This window comes from Zonotrichia leucophrys, chromosome 10 (genome assembly GCF_028769735.1).
Source record: "Zonotrichia leucophrys gambelii isolate GWCS_2022_RI chromosome 10, RI_Zleu_2.0, whole genome shotgun sequence".
In the NCBI taxonomy this organism is placed as follows: domain Eukaryota; kingdom Metazoa; phylum Chordata; class Aves; order Passeriformes; family Passerellidae; genus Zonotrichia; species Zonotrichia leucophrys.
This window is the reverse complement of record NC_088180.1, coordinates 4,299,308-4,324,812: the sequence shown is the minus strand read 5'-3', so window position 1 is coordinate 4,324,812 and position 25,505 is coordinate 4,299,308. Positions and strand designations below refer to the sequence as shown.

The 25,505-nt window shown below is 41.8% G+C and overlaps 1 protein-coding gene across 1 annotated transcript; it reads right to left on the bottom strand.

The window, feature by feature from the left end:
- Positions 1-3,956: 3,956 nt before the first annotated feature.
- TSPAN3 (tetraspanin 3) lies at positions 3,957-25,484 on the bottom strand. Its single transcript, XM_064722243.1, has 7 exons — positions 25,288-25,484; positions 14,560-14,751; positions 13,470-13,544; positions 9,961-10,062; positions 9,486-9,638; positions 9,147-9,230; positions 3,957-4,901 (listed from the first exon to the last, which is right to left on the bottom strand). The coding sequence occupies exons 1-7, from the start codon at positions 25,348-25,350 to the stop codon at positions 4,809-4,811; spliced, it is 762 nt and encodes a 253-aa protein (XP_064578313.1). The 5' UTR covers positions 25,351-25,484; the 3' UTR covers positions 3,957-4,808.
- Between the last annotated feature and the right edge of the window lie 21 nt (positions 25,485-25,505).

The window sequence follows — 25,505 nt, the reverse complement described above, 5'->3', positions numbered from 1 at the left end:
GCTCCATTTCAGAAGTGGTTTTTTAGAGCAGACTGCTTGTGTATGTAAGGCATCCTAGATACTCTCAAACCCCACAACTCCAGTGGTTTGCCTCAGTGTTTTGTTTGCATGAGGGAAGTGCATTCCAGTTCTTCAGTCAGAGCCTGACCTAACCAAGGTCTGACAGAACAGCTATCCTGGAAAATGCCTAGATTATTCTCTGAAATGGGGCAGGAGTCCATTTGGTGAAAAGAGCTGGTAGCTGGAGCACCACACATCAAAGTGAAGGCAAAGCTGTCTATTTTCTGGAGTGCCAACAGGAATAACTCCATGGTCCCACACTGCTGTGGCTCATGTTACCCCAGGCAACCCAGTTTGCAGGCTTCCCTCTGGCAAAGAAAGGAGTTTCAACTCAAAAACTCTGACATAGCTTTAGCATTCAGGGTCAAGAGAAGCAGGTGAGAGAAAATATGTGGTTCAGTGCCTATCACCAGAAAGAAGTGCTTCTTTGCTTGCTCCAGAAGGATCACCAAGTCTCAAGTCCCCAGACAGGAGCTGTGATAGTCTCTCATTTTGTGCAGGTTTAAGTTCACATCCACACTTAATCTACAAACTCTGCCCTGCTTTTAAATGTTGAATAAACTTCGTGTTCATCTACAGTGTAACCCCACACAGAACAAATGAACTCCTGTCCTGGAGTGCAGACACTGAAAGAAGCAACATCTGTTGCCAGGCACAGATCCAGCAGGGATTACTGCAGCCACAGCAAGGACCAAATCAAAGGCATATGCCTGGACTAAATATGTATTGTGAGCACAAAACCTGCATTGTGAAGGCAACTGCCAGACTAAAGAAATAAAGGAGTGGGTGAACAAATCTAACATTTACCTCTGCCACGACATTTAACGTGTTCAGGATGCAGCACATGGCCATGGAGCAGCTGTGCTTCTCCAGCACCTCCTCCTCCACCTAGGAACAAGTGTCCTGCAATTTGGCATTATTTTACCTTGTGTTAAGGCATACAGAAGGAAACACAACTTGCTTCAGGACTATCTTGTAGGTTTTTGGCAGATAATCCTTTCATGGGGCAGTAGAAGGGCAAGGTTTACACCTACTGCTGGGTAGGGCACAGGCAAACTGTGACTGCCCCATCAAAATCACATCACACCCAAACTTTCAACAGATCAGCAGCAACATGATTCTGCTACCTGCCAATGAGTTTGCTCTCTCCTAATCAGTCCCAAACCTGAGACTGACAAATAGCAAGCCCAGTTATCACGACAGACATGAGAGATCCGTGCTGAAGCAGTCCAGGAACAGGAGACTGATCTGCAGGACAGTGGGGAACAGGCCAAGACTGCCAGCACCTTACCCTCCCACAGGCAGGCACAGCCTACAGCAACCACTTTACAGGCACTGCATCACATCAACAGCTTGGCAGAGGAGGCTTTGTGCTCACATCAGCTCAGATGTGGCACAGATGGAATTCTGCTCTGTGCCTTTTACAAAAGCCCAAGCTTACATCATGGTTTAAAAGAGGCTGCTCCCAAGAGAGCTTTCCAACTGCTCAGTGCAGCTCCAGGGGAACGGATCAGCTATGAGAGGCCCAAAGAAGTAAAACTGAGCTTGTTATGTGTAGCAAGGACAGCTGTCCCGGTCATAGGGGTGGCACCCAAGAGCAAAGACTGCAAGGGGCAGGGGAGAGGCTCAGGTGGCATTCTCCAAGCACTGCAGCCACCCCAGAGGGTGCTGCTGCTGCAGGACACAGCACACAGAACACCAAAGACCCACTGCACTTGCAGACTTGTGGTGCATTGCAGAGGGATTTGTCTCAGGCCCAAGATTAAGTCAGTTACAAGATTCACTAACTGTCCTCTGAAGGCCATCACTGATACTGTTATCACAAGTACTTATCTCAAATCTTATCTGAAACTGTAGCACTGAAGAATCTCATGAGCTGTCCTCTTTTGGCTATCAAGGCAGAAACCTCTTTTTTTGCTAACTTTGTTAAATTGAGCTTGTTAGAGCACCTCTCCTCTGTTTAATAAGGCAAATAGAGATGATCATGCCTTACTAAACCACAATCTGAGTGAGACCCTCCAATTCTCATGAGCCTCCTATTAGGGCGCTGAAAGGCAGTAAAGCACAGGACTTGCACTGCAATGTACTTAAGTCACTTTAACAGCAGTGAGAACAACAAAACCCAATTAAAAACACCCCTGAAGGCAATTCTAATTTCCTGTGTTAAACCCCAGTGGATCAGGCTGCAGGAAAGCTCCATGCCTGTGTGCTCCATGCAGCACACACAGATTCACTCAGTCTGAACCATTTCCTGTGCAGTCTGAGCCCTCTCAGACTCCTCAGCTACAAGAGGGCCAAGAAGAAATTCATACAGGAACTTAAAAGACCAGACAGAGGAATCAAGGAAAAAAAAGGAGCTGAAACTAAATCAGCCCTTGTCCCCTAAAATGCACTACCAGATAGGAATGTATGAATTAGGAAGGCCAAACTACAGCCACCCCAACACTCCTGCCTAATGCAAGCCAAAGTTGATTTATTTTGTTCAGTAAGGGAAGGCACAGACCTACACCACTTGTTCCCAGCTTCAGTGAACCACACAGAATGTGGTGTACTAGACCCTTGCAAGTCTGTGTTTGTTGGCTTTTTGGGGGGAGTGTGGGGATGTGTGAAGTTGGATTTTGTATTTTAGAAAACCCAAACACCACCAAAACTTCATTCACACATCCAAGACCTACTACAGACTGTGCAATTCAAAAAGGTCACTTGAATTGAAGGTTTCTAGAAAAAACTGATTCACAGCAGTTAAAAGTTGGGCTTTGTATAGAATATAAAAAGTTGTAAAATACTGAGTCGTTTTCACATTCCAGACAAATATTCTGCTTTTTAAAGAGGAAACAGACATCCTTCATTGACATGCAAGTACTGTCAAGTCATCTGCACTTCAAATCCATGTCTTCCAGCCAGATTAACAAGCACTGTTATTTCCCCCAAGCTATCCTCATTTCAAAGGGGCACATGCAGGCTCATGGCTGGAGTTTCTTCTGCCTTGCAGCTGCTAAGAGCTGACCACCTTTTTAAGCATCCCTAGCCTTATTCTGTGCAACACAGGTCTGTCATACAACCTCTCCACACTGGTTTTTACAAGCCAGGGTGATCTCAATCTTATTAGTTCCACATTTACAATCTGCAATACAATATGAAGATAATCAAATGCAGTGAGCAGGCTTGCTGCCACACCTGGGAAATGTGATGCCACAGTCAGGAGGTCTCTGGGTTGAGGCACATGCTGTACTAAGAATGAAAATCTAAGTCCCAAGGGAGTATCACTGAAACCCACCTTTAGAAGTTACCAGAATTCCACAGGTACACTTCTACAGCAGTGTAACAGCACTGAGAAAAATCCTCCAATAAACCACACTGGCCTCAGCAGTGTGCACACATTAGAATTTTCTTTTTCTGAGTGATGTTTCTTCAGTTACTTGAGATTATCTTGAGGTCAGTTCAGCTGAGCATGTCTGCTTTGTACATAAGCAACTGGTAAAAATTCTGAGCATTCCTGGCTTCTGCAAAGGAGGAAGAACCTGAAGACACTGAAAGTAGGGCAGTGACTAAGTATCTGAATAATGCAAGACACACTAAAACATAACTGACATACAGCAGTTACAGTAAAGCTGTTCATTACCCACTGTCTGGAGGCAACAGATTCTTCCTTAATTGTATGCACAAGATGTTAACTTTCCATCAAGTTCAGCAAAGTTTGTTGTTCTGTGTTTCACTGCTGTTGTTTCAAATAAAAAGAACAAACACAACACAATCAGGTTTCCAGCAAACCATAAATACAGATCTATTGAAGTGAAGCCACCCAAAACTGTTATTTTCACACAGTTTGTGTATCCAGCACACCCAGACTCCATTGGACCAAACACACTGGAATCTTAAACAAAAAACAAGACATGTTTATAGGGAGGATATACAGAGATTTATTTAATCAGGTTTATTATTTACAGTTGAGATCACTTTCACATACTACTTGGCTACTCTACATGGCTACATTGTTTCCAAACCAATTGAAGGTCTACAGTCTAACAGTTCACTCAACACATAAAACGCTCTTCATAGAAAAATGAAATATTTCATTATAGAACAGTAGTGCATACATTATACTCCTGAAAAGCCAGCTTGTATTTTAAACCACTAATGTTTGAAAGACTGGATCTCTGAAGGTCAAAATTGCAGTCACATAATCCTAAAATTGGTTAGTTTTTTTCCCTACAATTTCTTTATATATAAAGTATACTGGACTTAAGTGTTTTTCTCTTTTTTTAAAAGTGACACTGGTGAGGGGCAAGATTAAAACATTTTTTTCTTCTCAAATTAAATACAGCTGGCTTCCTTTGTACAACTTTGGCCAGAAAAGTTCCATGTAGTGAAGGTTTAAGACTTCCTCTATATATGCAAGAATCAGCCAGTTAATGCTTAGAGGTAATCTACCAAAGTAGGCACACATCCTTTGACTTTCATATCAACCAAATTACACTTAACTTGCAAATGGTTCTGAAATTAGAAAGTTTACTAGCATACTAAAACATTTAGATACATGAATAGCTGGCTAAAACAGTGAAAGTCACAGGTAATTCTATGGGTTGTGTAAAGCTGTTGTTGCCCATCACCAGTGCACAGTGCGGCTGCCCTCATGTTTGAAAGGTGTGCTTGGAATAAGCTGGGGCAAGAAAGCTATGGAAGAAAACCCGGCCCATTCACCCTCCAGGGAACAGGGGGAAGATTGAACTGCATGTTGGAATTCTCTTCTAGGCATAGGTTCCACCAGCAATGAGCAGCTCGTAGGCAGGATCCCGACTCCTCCTACATAGAACTATACAGGCACACAACATGCCCAGAAGCTGGGGAGAAAAAACAGAGAACAAGCTTGAGAACAAGGGAAATCTTCAAGACTCAGCCTCAGCACAGACTGCCAGCATGCTTCAAGACTGGAACCAACAAATGGCAACAAACCACCCTTCCTGAAAGAGCCTCCACTCCTGCTGGGAACTCCTAGAGCCACAAGCTTCAGCCTCATTTTCTTACAGGATTACCTTGGACATCTAAAACAAGACTTTTTTTTGTCAGCCACCTGCATTCTGCCTCAGTAATTCAGATTCAGATGGAAGAAACTCCTGATGTTTTTTAATGAAAGGTACAGATGTTTAGGTACCATATCTGGTATGGAAAACTCAAGTGCAACTCAAATGCATCAGCTTAACTGCTATGATGAGAATGGGCTTTAGAAAGAGATTTCATAGAACTATCTCTGTGAACATGACATACTAACTAGAAGGCTTAGATCTAAAGCAAATAATTCACTTTTAGTCATGTTAAAATTCACAGTACCACAACTGGGCTGGCATGCTTCCCATGATTTAAGGTATGATCACCCTATGTCCACTTACAAGATTTAAACCATGTGAATAATCAGGGATACAGGACATGGTATTTTAAAGAAGCTGTATGTTTACTTAAGGTAGAATAAGACTGTACCAACAAAAAAATAGCAGGTATAGTGTTGGTAATGTTCTCTGGTTTACAATAACTGGCAATAGCTTCTAGTAAAGTGTGAGATTGTATTGATTTGGTTGTATGCATTGAAGTTTATTCACAGATGCAAATACTTCAGGAGGCTCCTGTCCTATCTCTGGATTATAAAGCACCACTCTGAACACAACTTAAAAAAGAATCCACTCCAAAAAGACACCACAAAAAATCCCCTCAGACAGAAAGCAAACTAGAATTAAATGGGTGAACACACAAGTGCAGAATTTCCTCTCTGATACAGCAAAAGCCCAGTGAAAGTAGTACTGGGACAAAAGGAGAATTACTGACCTTTTAAAAATGCAGGCCAATGCAAACATCAGATGTGTAACATGTTTTAAAACTACATGATGGTACACACATTATAGTACTCCAGTCTGCTGACAGACTGAAAACAGAATGTTGAAGAATCCTAAATCTAAATATGCAGTGGTTAGGAAGAGGCATGATGAAATTCTAGTATGAGCTTTTAATTTCCTGGAAAGGAACAAGCTGTAAAGATCAATGCTCTTCCTTGTCTGCAGTGCATTATCTGCTCTGGATCTATAGCAGAAACCAGCTCAGGTTTAAAAAGCATTATGGAGAGTAACACAGTTTGGTACTTGAGCTGTTGTTAAAAACAGCACCTTTCTTCACTCAGGTGGTTCCAGCTCAAAGACTGACTCCTAAATATATTATCAAAGAATCATGGAATGGTTTGGGCTGGGACAGACCTTTAAGGGCCACCCAGTCAAGCCCTTCTGCAAGAAGCAGGGACATCATCAGGGTGCTCAGGTTCATAAACTTGTGTCAGAGCAAGAGGAACAAGTCACATGGGAGAATGACTGGTCACGGACACAGCCCCTCTCAGTGAGGAGGGAAGATCTACAATGAAACCCACTTCAGTTACACTTGTAAAATGGAGAGTTATGGGAGCTGCCAGCGGCTACAGAACTCTCAAGAAGGCTCACAGCCTGCAAGTACAAGAACTTCTCTGCTGTTCAAAGCCAGGATAAAATGAGAAGTGTGATGCAGAGCAACACCTCCCTCAGTCCTTTGCTAGAATTCATTCTAGCCATGTACATCAAGTGAATAAAAGTAGATCCAGCACATTTGCAGCTATTTGCACAAGGACAACCCTGTTCAATGACTCCCTCGAGATATTTAATTTATATACAGTTGTGTGAAAGCTCAAACATTCAGGTACTACAGTAAAACCCCATGCAATTAACTTCAGAGTTCCTATTTAAACCATTTCTATCCTTTAGAAGGTCTCTGAGCATATTCCTAGAATTCACTATAAACAAAGTGACTCATATCAGTGCACTCTACAGACATTATTTATTATGTCATTTAAAAAATCCTAGCACCTCTAAACATTTCAAGGCATTTGAGTCTGTTTCTTTGGTTGCTATTTAATATTGTGAACTGCTATTTTAGACATCTGTGTTGAGGAAGGATCCATCCATCCTCCTCTTCAACAGCATTCAGGGAAGTTTAAACACCTCCTGCATTCAGGAGGTTTGTTCAGTTTTTTTATTAATTTTGGCTTAAACTTCCCTGCTAGCAATAACTACATTCAATCTTTCCCCAAACTAATTTTGTACAAAACCTCCCTGGCTGTATATACAGGTGCCCTTTGTAAATGATCACCAGCCACAAAAGCTGTGTCTCCACTCCCTTCAGTTTGCCTCCTAGCTATTAATAGTTCTGTGCTGTCACTGTGGCTGGGACCAGGGAATTATTGCACACTGGAAGATCCCCATGGTAACTGAAACATGAACATACCAAAAATTGCTTCTATGCAGAAAAGACTAAGTTGTTAATAAATTTCAAGCCGTGCAAAAATACTCCTCTCAGTCTTTTAATTTTAAAGCAATTACTGAAGGTTAAATTTGTTGACTATAGGCTACCAGAGGTAATGAACTTTGAGCAGCCTCATTGCATAACAAAATAATCTGTTCAGAGGGGACTGTGCAGCCAGCACAGGGAAGGCAGCAAAATTCACAAATGTAAGAAAAACAATCATTCCTCTAAGTTCACAGGGTAAGACCCAAGTTGCAGCCATGTGCTGAAGTTTACATTCTATCTCCCTTTCACTTAGCCCACAGACCATCCTGCTGAGAAGTGAGCCAAGTACATACTTGAATTCTGTGTGGCAAAGACAAAGATGTCAGAGCTTATGTCTCAATTTCAGGAGATAAATAATAGAACATTTTGAACAGAAGGGTGCAAGCAGGCACTGCAAGCATGTCAAACTCTGGGCCAGGGCCAGAAAGGATTCTAACTGTGCTGTATTTTGGGGCAGGCCTGTTCATCAACCTGCAAACTCCAGAATTAATCATAATGCCTCCTCTTGGCATTCTCCTCAGCCAGTTTCATCAGATACACTTTTTTCCTGACATATAAAAATTTTGTCAGAGTAACTATGGCTGTGGTAGGACATTAATTTTCAGTACACAAATACATTTCATTGTTCAAGCAGATCAAGTATTGCTTTAACAACTCAAGGTTTAAGGAAGAAAATTAAAACTATACCTTCCCTTCAGGAGACTGAGCACAGATCTCACAAAATTTGAAGTTCCACAGCTGAAGCAGTCTGGGTCTGAACAGTTCAACATGACTCTATACAGTACTATGAGTACATCCTTGTAACACTGAGGCACAGAGGGAACCCTCTTTTCACAGACTCTTTGCAAAAGATTATTTACCTTCAAACATACAATCCAGCTCAAATGCTGCTTTTGAAAACAAAAGTGCTTACATTGTCAGACTTGACAGGTATGTTTTCTGAATTCAAATGCTATTAAGAGCACTAAAGTAACTTTGAAATTAGTTTTTAAGTCTCCTGGGATTCAGCACATGTACTACATTGCTCAGAGACCATAACATAGGCACAGACTGAAAATAATGTTATGAATGTACTAAGTGTGCCAGTTGATGAGCATTTAAAATTTCAATTTTACAAATATGTTTGGGAGACAATTTTAGTCTTTTTTCTTCCTTAAAATTTAATAAATACTAATATATACATTAGTTTATTTTCTCAGTTACCTTTTTATGACCAGGGTAAGTGTAACAAGGTTCATAGAAGAGTGTGCAGTTTAGAGCCTCTCTGTTCAAGACCAAAACCCAAGAAATCTTCAAGACACACAGCAAAGCTCAGTTGCACACGAGCAGAGCACACTATCAAAAACCTTGGTGTATCTCCTAGGTGGTCCTGACATTATTTATACACCATGAAGCATAGTTAAGATAATGTACCTCTAAAACAGCATGAAAAGTGAGCTGTTTAAAAGTTGGAAATTAAACACTATGCAAAATCCTCGAGTTTTAAATGCCAGAGAACATTTATGATACTTAATACCTAGATAATTAACTTTTCACAAAATAATTTACCATTTCCATCAGAGTGGATTACTGCATGTAACACTGACTGTTCAGCTCTAACAGAACATATCCCATAGCAGTGGGAAGTTCTGTATTAAAGGGTAATATCTGTATGTGCATACCTGTAGTTATCTGTACTGCAGTTTAGATCTAATCTGAAAGAAGTTAACAAATAAAGAACATTCTCTTACCTGAATAGCAGCAAATGCTAGTGCTGCCCAGATGACATACATCATGATCTCCTGAAGCTTCTTGACAACCAGAGCTTCACACCCCTGAAACAAGTAGGCTTCTTATGTATCAATCTGAGAACCATATTTAGACACACCAAAAACCCCCAAAAGCATCACATAGGGCAGAAAGAATGCTAATACTAAAAAAAGTAATTATATGAAAATTACTCACAGATGAAAAGAGGAGAGAGAGGATTAACTACATCTACTTTCTGTTAAAGCAATTACCCCCAAGATTTGATTTCTCCCAAAGAAAATGAATTGTGGCTGTGTTAGCCACCATTGTGGCTGCCTTACCTCTGAATAAAGGTCCATGGGGCGGGTCAAACTGCCAGTGCAATTGCTGAGGGCTGCTTTGCAACAGCTGAGGGGCACACTGTTGTTTTTAGTTTGTTTGAACCAGATAGTATTCTCCCAGTCTGAATAGTTATGGATCCCACAGCAGCGCAGCTGGAAAATCAGACAGGTAAAGCATTCAATTCTAACTGCAATACCAGGAGGAGAAGCATATCATGTTCCACTGCAGAAAAACACTTAAGTACTACATATTTGAATACAAGCACAGATTGAGATATAGCTAATGATGTAAAAATATATCTCCCTCACAGCAGTAATATTAATTTTAACAAAGCTGAACTATTTGTTGTCCATTCAGCAATTTCCTAGACTTGTCAGAGTGGAGGAAGGACATCTGCACAAGCAGCAGAGCAGCAGCATCTGTGTTTTGAGGGCAGGAAGGAGGGGAACACTGGCCTGTGTGTTGCTGTCTCACCTGCCTCTGTACATAGTCAATGGCACGGCTGGCGGCGTCGGGGTTGGTGCCGTTGTATCGGTTGTACACTTTCCGAATGCTGTGATCAACTTCATCCTCCACCTAGCAGGGGCAGGAAAGCAGCTGCATGAGCTCACCAGCACAGGTTAGGGAACATCATTTTGCTTCCAGCTACAGCATTTCAGGAAACCAAGGTAACTCCCATCATCTGAAATCAGCATAATTCCGTGGTACAGCTTCCTAAAGTTCCACCCTGACTTTTGCTAAGATGCTGCCAGCTTGCAGCTACAGGAGAAGGAAAACCCAGGCACAGCTACCTTCCAGATCTTAGGCAAAGTAGCTTTGCACTGTCTCTCAGAACAGGAACAGCCTTTCCTGTGACACCATGGAAGAGATTTCATGAAGTTAAGGGCTGTCCATAAGAACATGCACTCACCTCTCTACTTCAAGGTCCCAAACCAAAACCATTATCACCACCTGGGCTAACCCATTCCCCTTGGGACTATGAGGATATTGGGAGCAAAAGTTACCAAGTCATTCCACCCACTCTTTGGGCTGAAGCACAGGTAAATAAATGCTCAAAGATGCCTTCTGGCTGACCCTACAGTGACCAGGCTCTCTGTTCAGCCCCAGGCTCCAGGGCTTCCCAAGGAGCAGTAGATTGGGTATAGCAACATTTACTGCAATAGGTTTTAGACCGACTGTAACTGAGTCAAGATGCTGTCAGGTACATGTGTTTGATATAGATGCCACTCAAGAACCATCACTTGTCCCCCCTAAAGGCATGCTATGATGCCTGGTTTGGAGAAAATCTTACTAGAACCTTTAAAATACTATATATTACTGTAAAATATGACTTAAATAATACAAAGTTTAGCATAGATAAACATTTCTGCAATTTTAAGATTAGCTCTGATTTGATTTTTTCTATCACATTCGACAGGAATTATGTGCAAGGAATGCAATTTTAGGACTGAGCACTAAGCATGCATATTCTTCAGATTTGCAAGCTACAGTAGGAAGGTCTTGTCAACACATCATTCCTTTAAATACTTCAATGGAAGATTTTGATGCAGCAGTAGCACAAGCTGAATTCCAGCACCACCCCCTCCTCAAGAATGCTGCCTATTTCAAGATAGGTATGCAGAAAAGCCAATTTAGCCTGCACAGGCAACTCATTTCAGACCAGTTTAAAATCAATTGTTTGATGATTTAACTAATTTGCTTTACAACTCCAACTCATAACAAAACAGCTGTTCAACTTGTCATATACATTTTAAAATTATTGATTTCAGTGCTTGTTTATGCATAATTTGGCTTGCAGTTCATTCAGGGCAACATTATGCCAGAAAACCCTGCAAATTCCTTAAGATTCAAAGAGAAATCACGAGCTCTAGTTAACTGGCAGGTTTAGTGAACAATGAAGAGAGTGAACCCCTCCATCCAGAGGAAAAAAACCTGCAGGTCCTCAAGCAACCAAGCCTGTTTAATCCCTACTGGCACTTCCAAAAAGTCTGACTTTTCCAGCTAAGGACCAATGCTGGAAGGCTCTGCAGCAGCTCAGCCCATCTCAGCAGGGCCTGGGCACGTTTCACACAGTTCTGAAAGTCTGAACAGGATCAGCACACAGGTTTACAGAGGCATGCTGGAAAATTCAGCAATTTTAAGATCAATAACGGGATCTTAAGAGAGCACAGTGCCACTTCCTTGAGGCATTATGCCCAATGTAACAACTGCTACGACTTTAATCTTTCCTTTTGTTTGCAAGTTTGTAAGGTGAACACAAAGTACTTCTAACATGATTCAGGTGCCTTTAGAAAAACCAAAACAAGGCTCCCACAAATGTGTACACACCATCTCAGAAACAACAGACCAAAATTAACAAACCATAAAGCTGACTTATTTATCCTGGCAAAAATAATCAGAAGGCTAAGCACACTTCCCCTCCCAGCTCACTGGTAAGAAATTTATTTCTGTTGCACTTGAAACAGCAGTTTAAGATGCTAGATACTGTAGGGTACTAGAAAATTGCCATCGTTAGTAACAAAACCTGTCTGTCCTTTCCAAAGATTTACGGCTCAGTTTTCAAATACTGACTTCCACAAACAGCTTAACAGGCTGCCACCAAAACCAGACAACCTTCCCTCTTCTCCCAAGCTCTGGCCCTGCATTACCCACTGCAGTGAAAACTGCATGAGAGCAAACCAAAAAAAGAGAAGCAACAGGAACACAGCTGGGCAAGGCAGATCCCTGCATCTGCTGTGAATACTGCTCACTGAAAAACAGCAAGTCCCTTCAAGATGGGACCATGGAAGACAGTAAGGTGACTGCTAGTCCAGATCACATCCAGGGTAGTTCCTGCACATATTCAAGTATTTCTCTGCAAGTACTGAAACAGAAGGAAGCCACTAAGATCAATGTGTAAGAGCCCACTTCCTACTCCCCTGGAATTGTAGGGCTTTCCTCAGTGCCTTCTAAGGCCTACTTCCAGTATAAACTTAAGAATCCCCAGTGATCATCTCAGTTCACTGCCAAGATACCAGAACTCAAAAGCAAAGCATGAGGAAAACAGAAATATTCTGAGTTCCAGCATGGCCAGAAGAGCACTTCTGTTGAAGCAGCCTGTTCTAAGTGTCATGCACCAGGTCTGTAACACAAACACTTCGAGGTTGTGTGGTCACTGTTTACTCCGAGCAGCCCTCCCTGGGGCCCAAGCACAACCACCACTTTTACTTCCAAGCTGTTTCCCAATTTGTTCCAGGACAGCAGGAGAAAGCAAAGAGGAGAGAATGCTGAACCTGTGTTGTTCACAAAAGGCCAAAGAAAGAGAAATGGTAGTGTAGTTCAGCTTGCTGGTAAGATATCCCTGACTGTGCTACACTGCAAACATGCTTCATGTCACAGCTAAAATGCCTTCTCTGGTCTTTTTTTTTTCCTATCATACATTATGCTAGAAGAAGCACATCTCATTTCATTTTTCCTGGCCCTGTTTCTTAATTCCATAAACAAACAGTGGGGAAAGTTGTAATTTGTTTAGCTATAATCCCTGTCAACAACCTGAGTAATGCTAGGAAGTATACATTACCACATTCAATCTATTTCATTTTATTATTATGCAGCGTTAGTTTGCACACCAAAACACATGACAACACTGAAGTTGCTGCATATCAAAAAAATTTGCTCTATGTTCAAAAATTGCATAGCCCCACTCATTCAAAAAGTAAAAGCATAAACAAATTAGAAGACCATCTGGAAAACGTGAAGGTATAAATTACTATGACTCCCTTCTCCTGTTAATGATGTGTTCCAGGTAATTTTTTGCCTACAAGACATCTCTCTGCATTCATGTTCTAAATTTTAAGGTACTGGTATCACAAATTAATCCACTCAGATGTCTGATTTTAATCCCTTAAGCACCCATTAACAGTTCTACAGAATCAAACAGTAAAGATTACACTTCTGTATTATGGTCAGAATTCACAACATAACATTACTGAAGCTGTTCTTACCTTTGCTCTGTAAATGTATCCAAGAACCACGACCACAACTTCGGTGATAAAAACCAGGAGCAAGATGATCACAAACTGCAAAATACAATCAAAGGTGTTTGTGCAAATAGTTTCATTCATTTGCCTGATGAAAGGCTCCATGTAGATTTTTCTATTTAAAGTTATTTTTGCTGCAAGGTTTTGATTTAACAGCTAATTTAATGCAGGCACTTAAACTGACCAAATGAGCCCAGAATTCATTCAAGAAACTTTAGTGCTCACAGCTTCACCAAGCAATAAGAAGCTGCCCAGTCAGGCAAGTCCAGCTGTCATTAGTAGTGAAAATACCATACTGCAGGTCTTTAATCAAGTGGTTCTTTCCATTTTCTTTGTTAGATAAATAGGAATGTCTCATCAGAGAGGCTACCCAGGCAGTTACTTAGAGTGGTAGATGGACTAAGGGAATGTTTCTTCAGATTAAGCTCTGTACAACTGGAAAAGACAGCAAGCTATGCATTTGTCTTGCTGTATTTGAGCACTTTGAAAGAAGTCTACACAGCACTCAACAAAAGAAGCCCCAAACCCTCCTGTGGGGACAATTCAAATACAGCCTCTCCTCTTCCCTACCTAGTTTTCAAGCCAAAATTACAGTTGAAATACCTGGAAACACAGGGCATAAAATACTGCCAACCAAGTGTCCCAAGTAAACCATTAAGAAAATAATCAGGCCTTATGACAACCCTCAGTTACCCTGATGCAAGACACTTAAAGAAGGCTCCTGAATCACTTCTATCCCTCCAATTCAGCTTTTCAACCACAACAGATAAAAGTGAGATTTAAAAACTGTTATGACTTAATCATATGGTTTTACACTTTTTAATGAGATTACCACAGTTCTAAAAAAGGTAAAACTGAGACGCCTTCTGCTGCTACAACTGTTTCATTTAACACCTTTATTCAGAACAGAAAATTGAAATAAGACATTCCTAAAAAAATGAAGCAGATAACTTTTAAGGCCATAAAGTGAAAACTTCAAGTAATATTTTAGGAGTTTATTAAGAGAGAAGGCAGGCAAGTATACACTAAGGCTGTGCAGGAGCTGTGCACTCACCGTGGCCAGGCCGCAGCGGCTCTCTCGGATGGTGGCGCAGCAGCCGATCAGGCCGATGATGAACAGCAGCGTTCCCACAGCAATGATGATAACAGCTGGAATGAGTGTGTACACATCTTCAAAGAAGTGATCATAGTCATCATATGTGATGAACACATAGGCTCCAACGTAGCACAGGATGCCTGCTGCTGCCTAAACAGGCACAAAAACATGCTCAGTTCCTTGGAACACCAAGCCCTTCCTTCAGCAAGGTAATAATTATTTTAACAAACACAATAAAATAGTGTTCCTCAGAAATTTTGCCAGTTACAATCTATGACTTACTGTTACAATAAAATAGATGTACACATTGTGTACTAGGGAAAGATGAACTGCTAGAAACAGCAGCATTTCTGAAGGGCTCACAGAACTGGAAAGATCTGATTCCAACCAGAAGGCAGGCAGAAACAAATGCAAACCACCAACGACTAAAAGGCAGAAGCAACTACCTACAGAAATGTACCATAAACCTGCAAAATCAATGTTCTCAGGATTGTTGTACAAAATGGTCCTTTTTAAACAAACAAAAAGTACACTTAAAGTTACTGCAAAATAAGCCCTGTAGGATGAATCTCTAGCTATACACATTTAAACAGCTCTCACATGCATCTGCCATGACCTTGCCTCCCTTACAGTTACAAGGATCCCAACACATCAATGCCTTCCCTATCTTTAGGCTGAGCAGAGCTAGTGAGAGAGAACTGTTGCTTGAGGAGCCAACTAACACACATTTATTTTTAAATACAAGGCCCTTATCAGTTTGTGCTGTACAAATATCTTTCCTAACCACCCTCACACTTGCTGCAGAGCGAAATATCAATTTGCAGTGGTGGACAATATAATCTGAATGTTTCATGACAGGCTTTTCCAATGCCCCAGTAGAAGGCTGAGCTAGAACAATGCACCCAGCAGATGCAATGGCTCGGCTGTGAGCTGGGGAATTTCATTCTGCTGTGAAGGGGGCTGTCCCTGTTGCAAACCAATCCATGGCCTGGGCACCAGAGCTCTCTCAGCTGGCAGGTGACACAGTGCAGCTCCAGTCTGAGGGAGAACACTGCAGGCTGCCCCCAGCCAGTGCTCCACTCACTGCCTCACACCTACCCCCTCCCTGAATGGAGGGCAGGCACACACACAGCAGCTTCCAGGAGCTGTAATACTGCAAGGCTGGATTGTGCTGGGGTACAATCAGACTCACTCCATATTTCAGTCTAGGGGGACATCACTTAGCCCAGCTGCCTGCACAAAGCAGGCTCAACAATGAATTCAGACCAGGCTGCACAAGACTTTGTCACAAGTCTTGGAAGCCCTCCCTGGGAAGCCTGTTCAGTGTGGCACAGAACAAGACAAGCCCCAAGACAAAAGGCATCCAGGATCTGCCCTGTTTGCCACCACATACCAGATGTATTGCAACATTACTGCAACTCCTTTCTATAAAACAACAGCACACAACCACTACCAGAACATTACTTCATGTATGGAATATTCCCTGCAGCACTTTGCTACAGAAACACTATGTCAAAGAAAAAGATATTAAGAGCCAGCTCAAAAGTATCATCATCTGCATGGATCTGAGCAATACATTTGACCTCTCCACCTCTCTTTCTGCAGCAGAATTGTGTACTCTGCAGGAATCTTAAAGGCACCCAGGAGGCTCACATTCATCCAATAGAAGGTGCTATGTACATATAAGGAGAGAGAAAACTGAAAATTCAGTCACAAAGACCAAGAGCAAGACATCTTTTCCAGACAAGAGTGAACAAGCTATTGCAGAATCACCCCCTTGCACAGAAGATGCTGAAATGCTAATCCATCCGTACAAACCCTGCCACATGAGGTACAACATGGCAAAATGCAGACACACACTTTCTGTACACAAAGCAAAGATTCAAAGTGGTGTCACTGAACAATGGAATTACATTAACTGTTGCCTAGCAATGAAGCCTGTGAATGGCAGGCCAGTGATGTAATCCCCTATTTCTAAGAACTAAAATGCTTGATAGAAATATGGTATGTTACAAGGTAGTTGATGAAAACCCACAGCTGTGGATGGCATCAGGCAAAGAATATATACCACAAAGCTGAAATCAGAACCATTTGTTAACTCCTTTGTCCTTCTTTTGTTGGAATTTAATTGGCTTCCTCTTTGTTTAAGAAAAATCTGGATCATAAACTGCATAAGCACATGCATTTGAAGAATGCATGTATTTGAAGTAAAAGGAGATTAGCCTTAAAAAAAAATCAAATCTGTCTACAGGTGTTATCTTTCCTTCCCTACTTCAAGAAGCACATGCATTTTAACAAACATTGCTTTTGCAGCCTTTAGACAGATTAAAAGCTGCCTGCTTTGAATACTTCATTAAATCCCTTCCACACATGGTACAAGAATGAGTAATCATCCATGACAGCATTTAGATTTTACTTTTGAACAATGTCAAGGAACTGGTGTTTGTGAAACAGACACTGCCTCTGTGATGAAGTGACCACACTCCTCAGAGCTACTGCTGCTACCTCTTCAACAAGTAACCTGAGGGGGGGAAGGTCCTGAGAGCAGAGGTGCCTGCTGGAGCTTGCACAAGGTTTAAAAGCCATGAAGATCAGAACTCCTTCCCCATGTACCACAGCTGAACTGGTTTTGAACAGGTGCAGGACTTAGTCTGTCACAGAACAATGAAAACAGCAACACTACCAGGTTATTTACACATAAACAAGCTGGAGATGACCTCCCTTCCCTTTTCCTTTCACATCCAACCATGGCACTGTTTATTTCAGCCTGCTCTACCCCAGCACGGAGAGATCTCAAGTGCCTTAGCTGGGATGAGAAAAGTGCTTTTGAAGCAATCCTTTTTGCTCACCTTTTGATGGATTTCTCCTACTACCTCTGGCTTGCATCACTGCAGTGTGCATGTCAGCAGTGTGCAAGAGGAGCGACACCAAGGCAGTTGGAGCTGCTGAGCCCTGAGGAGGGAGGGAGCTCCAACAGGAGGTCTGAGCACACACTACAGTGTCAGCCACTGATATAAATAACCAACACTGGGACAGAGAAGACAGTTCTAACCACACAAAGTGTGCAGTTTATGTTGACCAGGGCTGCACCAGTTAAATGCACATTTATTACCTGTGTCAAACCAAGTACAAAGTTGAATACATGTGTTTTTTAAAGAAAAAAAAACAACCCCAAACCAACTGACTGTCCCCACCTAAAACCAAACAAGCCACCTCAAACCACTCAAAACAGTACCATGTGCTGAAGCCATCCATCTCAAAATAGGAATCACCTAAGGAACTCAAAGTCTATATAGACACAAGGATAACTTTAAAAAAAAAAATCAAATAACCTAGATCTCAATGCTTACCATCCTGCAGAGTAAATAGAAAATCTGCAAAGTCCAACCTTGCTCAAGTCAAAGACAAATTAATATAAAGCTACTGTGTTTGCAATCATGTACTTCCTATCACTAAATGGAAGCCAAATATATGAACTGCACACAGTTCAAACAAGTCTTTGATAAACAGGGCTTGAAGGAAGAATTCTCCAACTTAATCTGCTCAATGCTCTGAATAGATGGCAGCAGTTGCTGAATGTGTGCCAGGTAACATGCACGCTCCAGGGACAGGACTGGTTATTCAGCATTCACACATCCTTTTACAGTTGTCTGCATCTAACTCATGGTTCTCAGCCTAAAGCAGCACAGCCTTATTTTGGGATGAATTAACCTTTAAAAACACTGATATAAAAGTACAGTCAATGAACACAGCTCATTGCAAAAGAAGTTGTTTCACAGACACACAGACCTCTCACAGTTCAGAAAAGGATAGGTTTTACTGCTTTGCCTGGAACCTCTATGGAGTTATTAAAAGCTCAACAATTATGCACAGAACTGGAGGGAAAACTGGAAGATCCTAGGACACAATGATAAGCATCACTCAACACATTCTGGGAAAGCTCAGTTAAAAATGGAGGTTCTGTGAGCAGTCTTTGTGCTGCTGTGACACAGCCTCTTAAGCTCATGGCCACTTCTCAAAGTCAACTTTCACCTCCCACCAGCCCTGAGGCGAACAGGGCTGTGTACACTGGCCAGCTGCACCTTGAAACAGTCTCAGGGGTTTAGTTTGTTTTCCAAGCAGGCTGCAAACACACACCAAGAACTGTTTTCATGTTTTCAGTAATGCTCACACAGTGCAGCAGTTTGAAAGCCAAAACTGTGGCTACCTAGGATAATGAGTGTAAGATATTTAAACTTGTTCCACTGATCATTTATTTATCAACCATGGACACTGCAGCTTCATTTACACCAAATTCTTCCTTACACTACCCTAATAATGTTACTGCCAAAGAGATCTGATCAACACTACTTACATGTTCATACTTTTACTTTTCACCTTGCTATGGCATTTTCTTCACTTTGGGACCCTAACAGAACACACAGCAGAAGTTCTGCATTTCTTTTGTGGTACTGTTTGAATTAACTCGGCCAAAGAATGGTATTTGTCCCTTCAGAGTATATGTTTTATCCACTGTTTTAAGGAAAACACGCTCTCTGAGCAAGAAAATGAAGGTAGCAGCAAAGTAATGTATCTTGGGAGAAAACACACCTGATATTCAAGGTGTGAATGCTCCTCTTAGGCAAGAAGAGTATTTCACATTTCTTATAAAGGTGCCCTTCCTACTGCTGCCAGCTTTGCCACTGCTGACTGGTGAATGTTGATAGCAACACAGACACCACTCCAAACCAATTATTCATTTCACTATGGAAATATCTTTCAAGCATGGGATTGTTAACTGCACCCATTGATATATTCTGACAGACCATCTGCATCATCTTTGATAAAAAGAACCTAAGGATAAAGTGAGAAAAAAGCTTTCTATACTAACAAACCCTCAGCTTTTCTGCCTGGATCCTGTCCTAGGACAATTTTCCCAACAAGTCTATTGCTTTCCTCATGTTAAATGTGAGCGTGTCTTTGTTCTCACTGCCTTTCTAACACGTTTTGTAAAAAAACAAAGCACATGTCAACTCCAGGAGAGATTTTTGGGAGTTTACAGTTATATCAGTTCCATCCTTTCTAATCCTTGCTTTTGTCTATGCACACCAGCTCCTGAACATTTCCTACCCACAAGCAGAACGCTGGTATTGTGGTCTGTCTCCAGATTTTTGGGCTTCTTAAAACAGTACCTAAATAAGTGAGGTTTTTCCACATTTCTCCGTTATTTGACTTCTAGGGTATTTCAGACATTTTTTGGTTCTTTCCAACACTAGAGTACTCATAGCCTGATTACTGTCATAAAAAGAAGGGGATGACAAAAATTTTTAAGTCTTCCTTTTAGCTTTCTGTTCTTCAAAATTTATTTCCTTAACCTCAGAGGCCCAACAGGATCTCTCTGGGGTTTATTTCTCTCATAGTCCTTTCAGCACTTCACTGCTGTGTATCTCTCTCCACTCCCCTCCCAAACAAACCCACACCCATACTTGATATTTCCTCTGGTTCCTGAAATTGATGCATAACCAGTTTAGAACCCAATGGTTTCCTGACACTCTTATCTTTGGTCTCAACAGTAGGAATTTAACTTGAACACTGAGCTCTGTCTTACAAAGACAGAGAAGAAAGACAGCAATTCCATTCAGCTCTGTAACAGTTAAAGCTACCTTAAAGGCTTAGGAAACAAGCAAGCCCTGTAAAATCCAAGCAAGCCAGACTGCTCTGTCTGTGCTAGCCACGCTCAGTTCTGCAGCTCCTGAACACCTCACATTCCAAAGCTTTTCAGGCTAAAGCAGAAGGCTGAGCTAGGCTGCTTCTGCATTCAGCATTCCATATTCCAAGTGCAAGATGTGGAGCATCTGAGTATTCCACCTCTAGAAGCCAGGCTAACAACACAGCCATTCTTTTACACCTATTCAGTCACCAGGCTGTAACCTGAGCTGGTGCTCGACTGTTCCCAGGTTCCTTGCTCTGCAGGAGAACAATGATGAGCACTCTGTGCGTCAAAGTTCAGGTAAAGTGATATTTCAGTTTCCCTGTATTATTCAGAGGTATCACATTTAGCTTTGCAACTTGGTTTTGTTAGGTATTAGACCTTTTCAGCTCAAGTCCAGATGCCAAAAATCCTGAAAAATCCCAGGCAAAGACCTGAAACCCATCCTGTAAGGAAACATGAATGACACTACCATGTGGCTTAAAAGCAAATCAAAGTATTTAATACTAAAATTCAGGACCTGGCCCATGTTTGCTATCTGAAAATTCATATTCAAATATGGTAAGAAAAATTACTCAGAGGGCACAACACTCGAGAGTTTTCAATATTTAATTTTTAATTAAAAGAACTGATTTTTTTAATGCACAGGATTCCAAACCATTATACAATCCTGAAGAATACACTCTCTTCATACTACCATAGTGGCAGAAGCAGAAGATGTTACATTTTTACATCCAGAAGCAACTGGATGTAAACTGTCTTTTCAAAACAAAAGGGCTTTGGACAAGTTATCCCTGTGAAGTTACCTTCTGGATTATCCATCAATTACAGTCTTTGATCACCAAAGAACTCTCAAGAAATTTGTTTTGAAGTCCAGAACAGTTTCTATTTCCAAGCTCAAAACAAGCTGGAGAAATTACTGGGCTTATTGCTATGTGTAAGAAAGTGAACTTTAATCTTCCTTTCTACTACTAAATCTGAATGAATTTTCCCATAGCTTCATTTTATTATTTTTTTCCTACCAGAAATCCCCAAACACATTACATACTCATTGCCTGCTGCAGTTCCTCTACGAAAATCCTCCATTTCCCCATCCTTTGGGCACTGCATTGTGGTGAGCACAGATCTACAAAGTATTTGTGCTCTACAATCCCTCTAAACAATCATACCAAGAATGTTTTATACCAGCTTAGTCAAATGAACTGTTAAAGTAATGATTTCAAGCCAGCTAAATACTACAAGAACTTAAACAGTCTGCAACTACTGAGTTGCAAGTATTGTAGGAGCAGAGCTCACTCCTTTTCTCAAGGAGAAGGACTCAGAGGTGAGAGATAAAAACCCCAGCAAGCACAGGATATCTGGAACTGTTTTAGCAGAGCAGGCTGTCAAAGCACATACATTCCTTGGGAATATAAAATAGATTCCCTTTTCTGAAGCAAGACCACATGGAACTCTGAATATTTTATCATTCTTTCCTAGGAACTAAACTAAGACTGAAAACATTTCCTTAGTATTTTTGTCTTCATCTCCTCTTCACACTGGTTTCAACTGAATTATGCAAGTCACACCATGAAGTCTTAAATTAAGGGCACAAAAATAAACACATCTGACAGCAGTCTTTAGGTATTTGTTCCAGGTAAATATTTCTTTCTCTTTCAAAATTATGCAGACCTTAGGAGGTGTCCTGAAGAACATGCTCTTCTCAAATACCTTACTATAATTTTTTTGCAATTAGTTATTATCTACATTTCATCAAGGTAACAAAAAAATCTTGCTGATTAGGAAGATATATGCACTAGAAGTTAGATTACTTCTGAGCTGCATAGTCTTTCACATCACAATGAATTCCTATGCAATGGCCTTCCTTAAAGGGCTCAGCATCCCCTAAATGAAGTCACCAGCATCCCCTAAATGCAGTCAGCAGCTGAACAAATAAATCTTGGGCAAACTTAAGGCAAAGGTCAGCTGAAGAACTGGCTTTCCTTTGCCATTAATCACATCTACCCAAAATTTAACTCACAGAAATGAGACACTAAGAAACTACTAATCAGATCAGTACTCCCTGGTCTAAGGAGGGCCACTTTTAACTGATCCTTCACATCCATGCATTTCTTGGTCAAGTATTTTGGACCTTCTACACTCTTTGACAATCACCCAAACTCAAGCATGTGTTCCACACAAAATTTACACTGTGCTACTCTTTATGACTACAGTCATGATGCTGTTTTCTTACAGAACTGTATTTAAAGGCACCATGGGCACCTACAGGAGATGCACTCAATGCTCAACACTCCTGCAAATACAACTCAAAACACCACACCAAAAATGTGGAAAGGTGAGTAAGGTCCACTCAGCTTTCTGCCTGATAAACTGGTACCTGAACTGCTTTTAGACAGCTTCCACAGCCTATCTTCATTAAGAAATAAAAATCCTGCAGTATTACCAACATGTAGGAAAGTACAGTTAATCTAAGAATTTTACACAGTAGAAAGATGCTTCACAAGACAATAAATGACTTTTTATAGTGTCAACGAAAATTTAACAAGTAGCACAAGACTCTTCAAAGTGAGATGAACTTGGAGAATTGCAATCAGTAGGTGGCAAGTGGCTGTCACCTGTCGGCAAGGTCTGATCTGCCACTTTCAGACTTGAAAGAAATTTGTAAAAGTTAGAACCAAGACTTCAAAGTATAACAAGCATATCTCTATTTCTTCACAGCACTGATAATTTTCTAAACATCTCAGTCGTAAGACAGATATCAAATCTCTCTGAACATTCACATCCTCCCACAAGTAAGAGGCCCACGGGGTGAGGGGGGAAGTTATAACCCACTGTGTAGTCACAACTTGCTGCTCCTACAGGTGACCATGAAGATGCTGATAGCACACAAGACTGATATATGAAACTTTAAAGACAGAGAGTAAATTTACAAAAGCAGCTAAAGGAGATTTCATAGTTACTTGACCAATTCTAGGCATTTGTCTACTGCCAAGTCTCGGGAAATCCCAATAATCTAATTATCAACATTGGAACTACAGCACAACAAGCACAAGGTTTCTGTAACAGCACAGCAGCACTTACACTGCCAACCAGAAGAGCACCAAATGTTGACATACACAGCTCAGTCAACAACTGAGCTATTGACTCTACCTTGTGAAAGAAAGGAACACCACTGCTTTCTGTAACTCACTTTCAGACAGCCTGCCTTTCTACATGCAGCTGATGAGCTGCAAGGTTGTTCCAACACAAGCAACCCAGCCACTGATGTGCCAAAAAGCTATCAGCACTTGCTGACTTCGTAGGCTGGAGGTGGTTTACAGAACACAAGATTGATGACATTTTAATTTGACGTGAAGCACATCTTATCTAAATACACTCTGCTCATTTTAAATTAAGTCAAGTTTGTCTCAAAAGTAACCAAAAATTGTAAAGCACGAAGTTCAGCATTACAATAAAATACCTTTGATCCCACCACTGTATGAGATGAGTAACTGCAAACTCCAACATGCAGCCAAATCACTAAATGCATCAGACAACGAACAATACCTATCACTAAGCTTCTGGAGCAGAGGAGAAACTGCACACGGAACTTGTGCTCATTTACTCCAAACAGAGCCTTATTTATATCAACAACTACAGAAAAACCTGCTTCAAGGTGCCATCGAGAAGGCAACCCACAAAAACTGTGTCCAGTCAAAAACTTTTAAGTACGACGTAGGAGTCGTCAAAGAGCTTTTAAAATGTCACTCGCAAGAATGCATGTAACAAAAAGCCACACCCAACAACGCAGATTCCAACCTTACTGCTGCACCAAGAGATTGATGTCACTACTTGAAAGATAAAGAGTGGAGCCTGAGCACCTCAGCCAGAATTACAAACTTCTAATCTGCACCACTTATGGCCAAATATGCCTCACCTTCCCTGCTCCTCTCCCAGAAGAGCTGTATAGGCAAACGCCGGTAAGAATGCACAGACATGCACTTTCCTTGACCATGAATCATTTCCAGGCACCCTTAAGGAGCATTCCTTTGTAAACATTCAGACAAGAACAGTCATCCTGTAACGCTAGTAAGATATTCCATGACTTTCAATAGTAAATGAAGCAGCTATATATAGCTACACTTCTATGGTCCAACAGCTTGTTACCCACTATTACGTTTTGGAAGATGTAATCCCGAACAGTTGGGACAACAGATATTCTGTTCCTGGAGCTGGGATTAGAGCAGGAAAATATGCAGTACCTAAATGCACAAAGGGAATTCTTCAAAAACTACAAACTGTTCTTAATTATGATTTGAGAGTTAATCTGACAAGCCAATTATTACAGTGAATACAATGCCAAGCTAGAGCTTGTTTGTCCATCCTGAAAAAGGTCATTTACAGCAACCTACTGTCCCTCTTTTGTAACCTTTTGTCTTACTGTCACTGTAGCCGTGGGAAGTTTCAGTGATGCCTACACACTACAAAGCTAGAGGAATACGTGAAGTATAAATAGATAAAGAGCTAATTTTGTGTTACAGCCTCAGAGACATCGGTGCCCACACTGAGCGCTCGGATGTCCCGCCGCGGACAGCCCAACCCGAGATGGCCAAAAGAGCGCTACAAAAACCAAACTGGCTACACAAATTAAACTGCCAGAGACCTGAGAAGCTCAATAATGCAAGAGAGAAATGCTGTACGCGCTTACACAACAGCCTCTACCCCAGGATCCCTAATGCTCGTTAAACCTTCAAGGCCAGGTTCAGCTCCCCCAGCCTGGAACTCGGCAGGACTGTGAGGGAAGGGCAGCGCCCAGTCCCGAACGCCCTCAGCCCGCGAAGGGGCTCGGAACGCCCGTTAAACATAAGGAGTTTAAATACGAACGAGCCCGTGCGGGCCGGTGCGGGGGAGGGAATGAGGGCTCCCGGCTCCCGAGCGAGGCCCGCAGCGCTCTCGGGGCCAGGCTCCGACCCGCAACCCCGGAGCCGCCGTCTCTGGCGAGGCACGGCCGGACTCACCCAGAAGATGAGGTTGAGGAAGACGAGGACGGTCTTGGAGGAGGTGATGCCGCACTGCCCCATGGCGCCGCAGAGCCCCGGCCCGGCCCGGCCCCGCTCCCCTCAGCGCCGCCGCACGTGACCGCCCGGCCGCGCGGGCAGCCTAAGATGGCGGCCGCTCGCGTCACGTGGCGCCAGGGGGCGGGGGCACCTAAGATGGCGAACCGCTCCCCCTTAAA

Bases quoted from the DNA above. Each gene is read 5' to 3' on its own strand.
- TSPAN3 (XM_064722243.1), bottom strand. From the start codon at position 25,350: ATGGGGCAGTGCGGCATCACCTCCTCCAAGACCGTCCTCGTCTTCCTC. The intron at 13,545-14,559 runs GTGAGTGCACAG...TGTATTTTGCAG, and splicing joins GCCGCTGCGGCCTGGCCACG to TTTGTGATCATCTTGCTCCT. The intron at 9,639-9,960 runs GTGAGACAGCAA...CTGATTTTCCAG, and splicing joins TTGACTATGTACAGAGGCAG to CTGCGCTGCTGTGGGATCCA.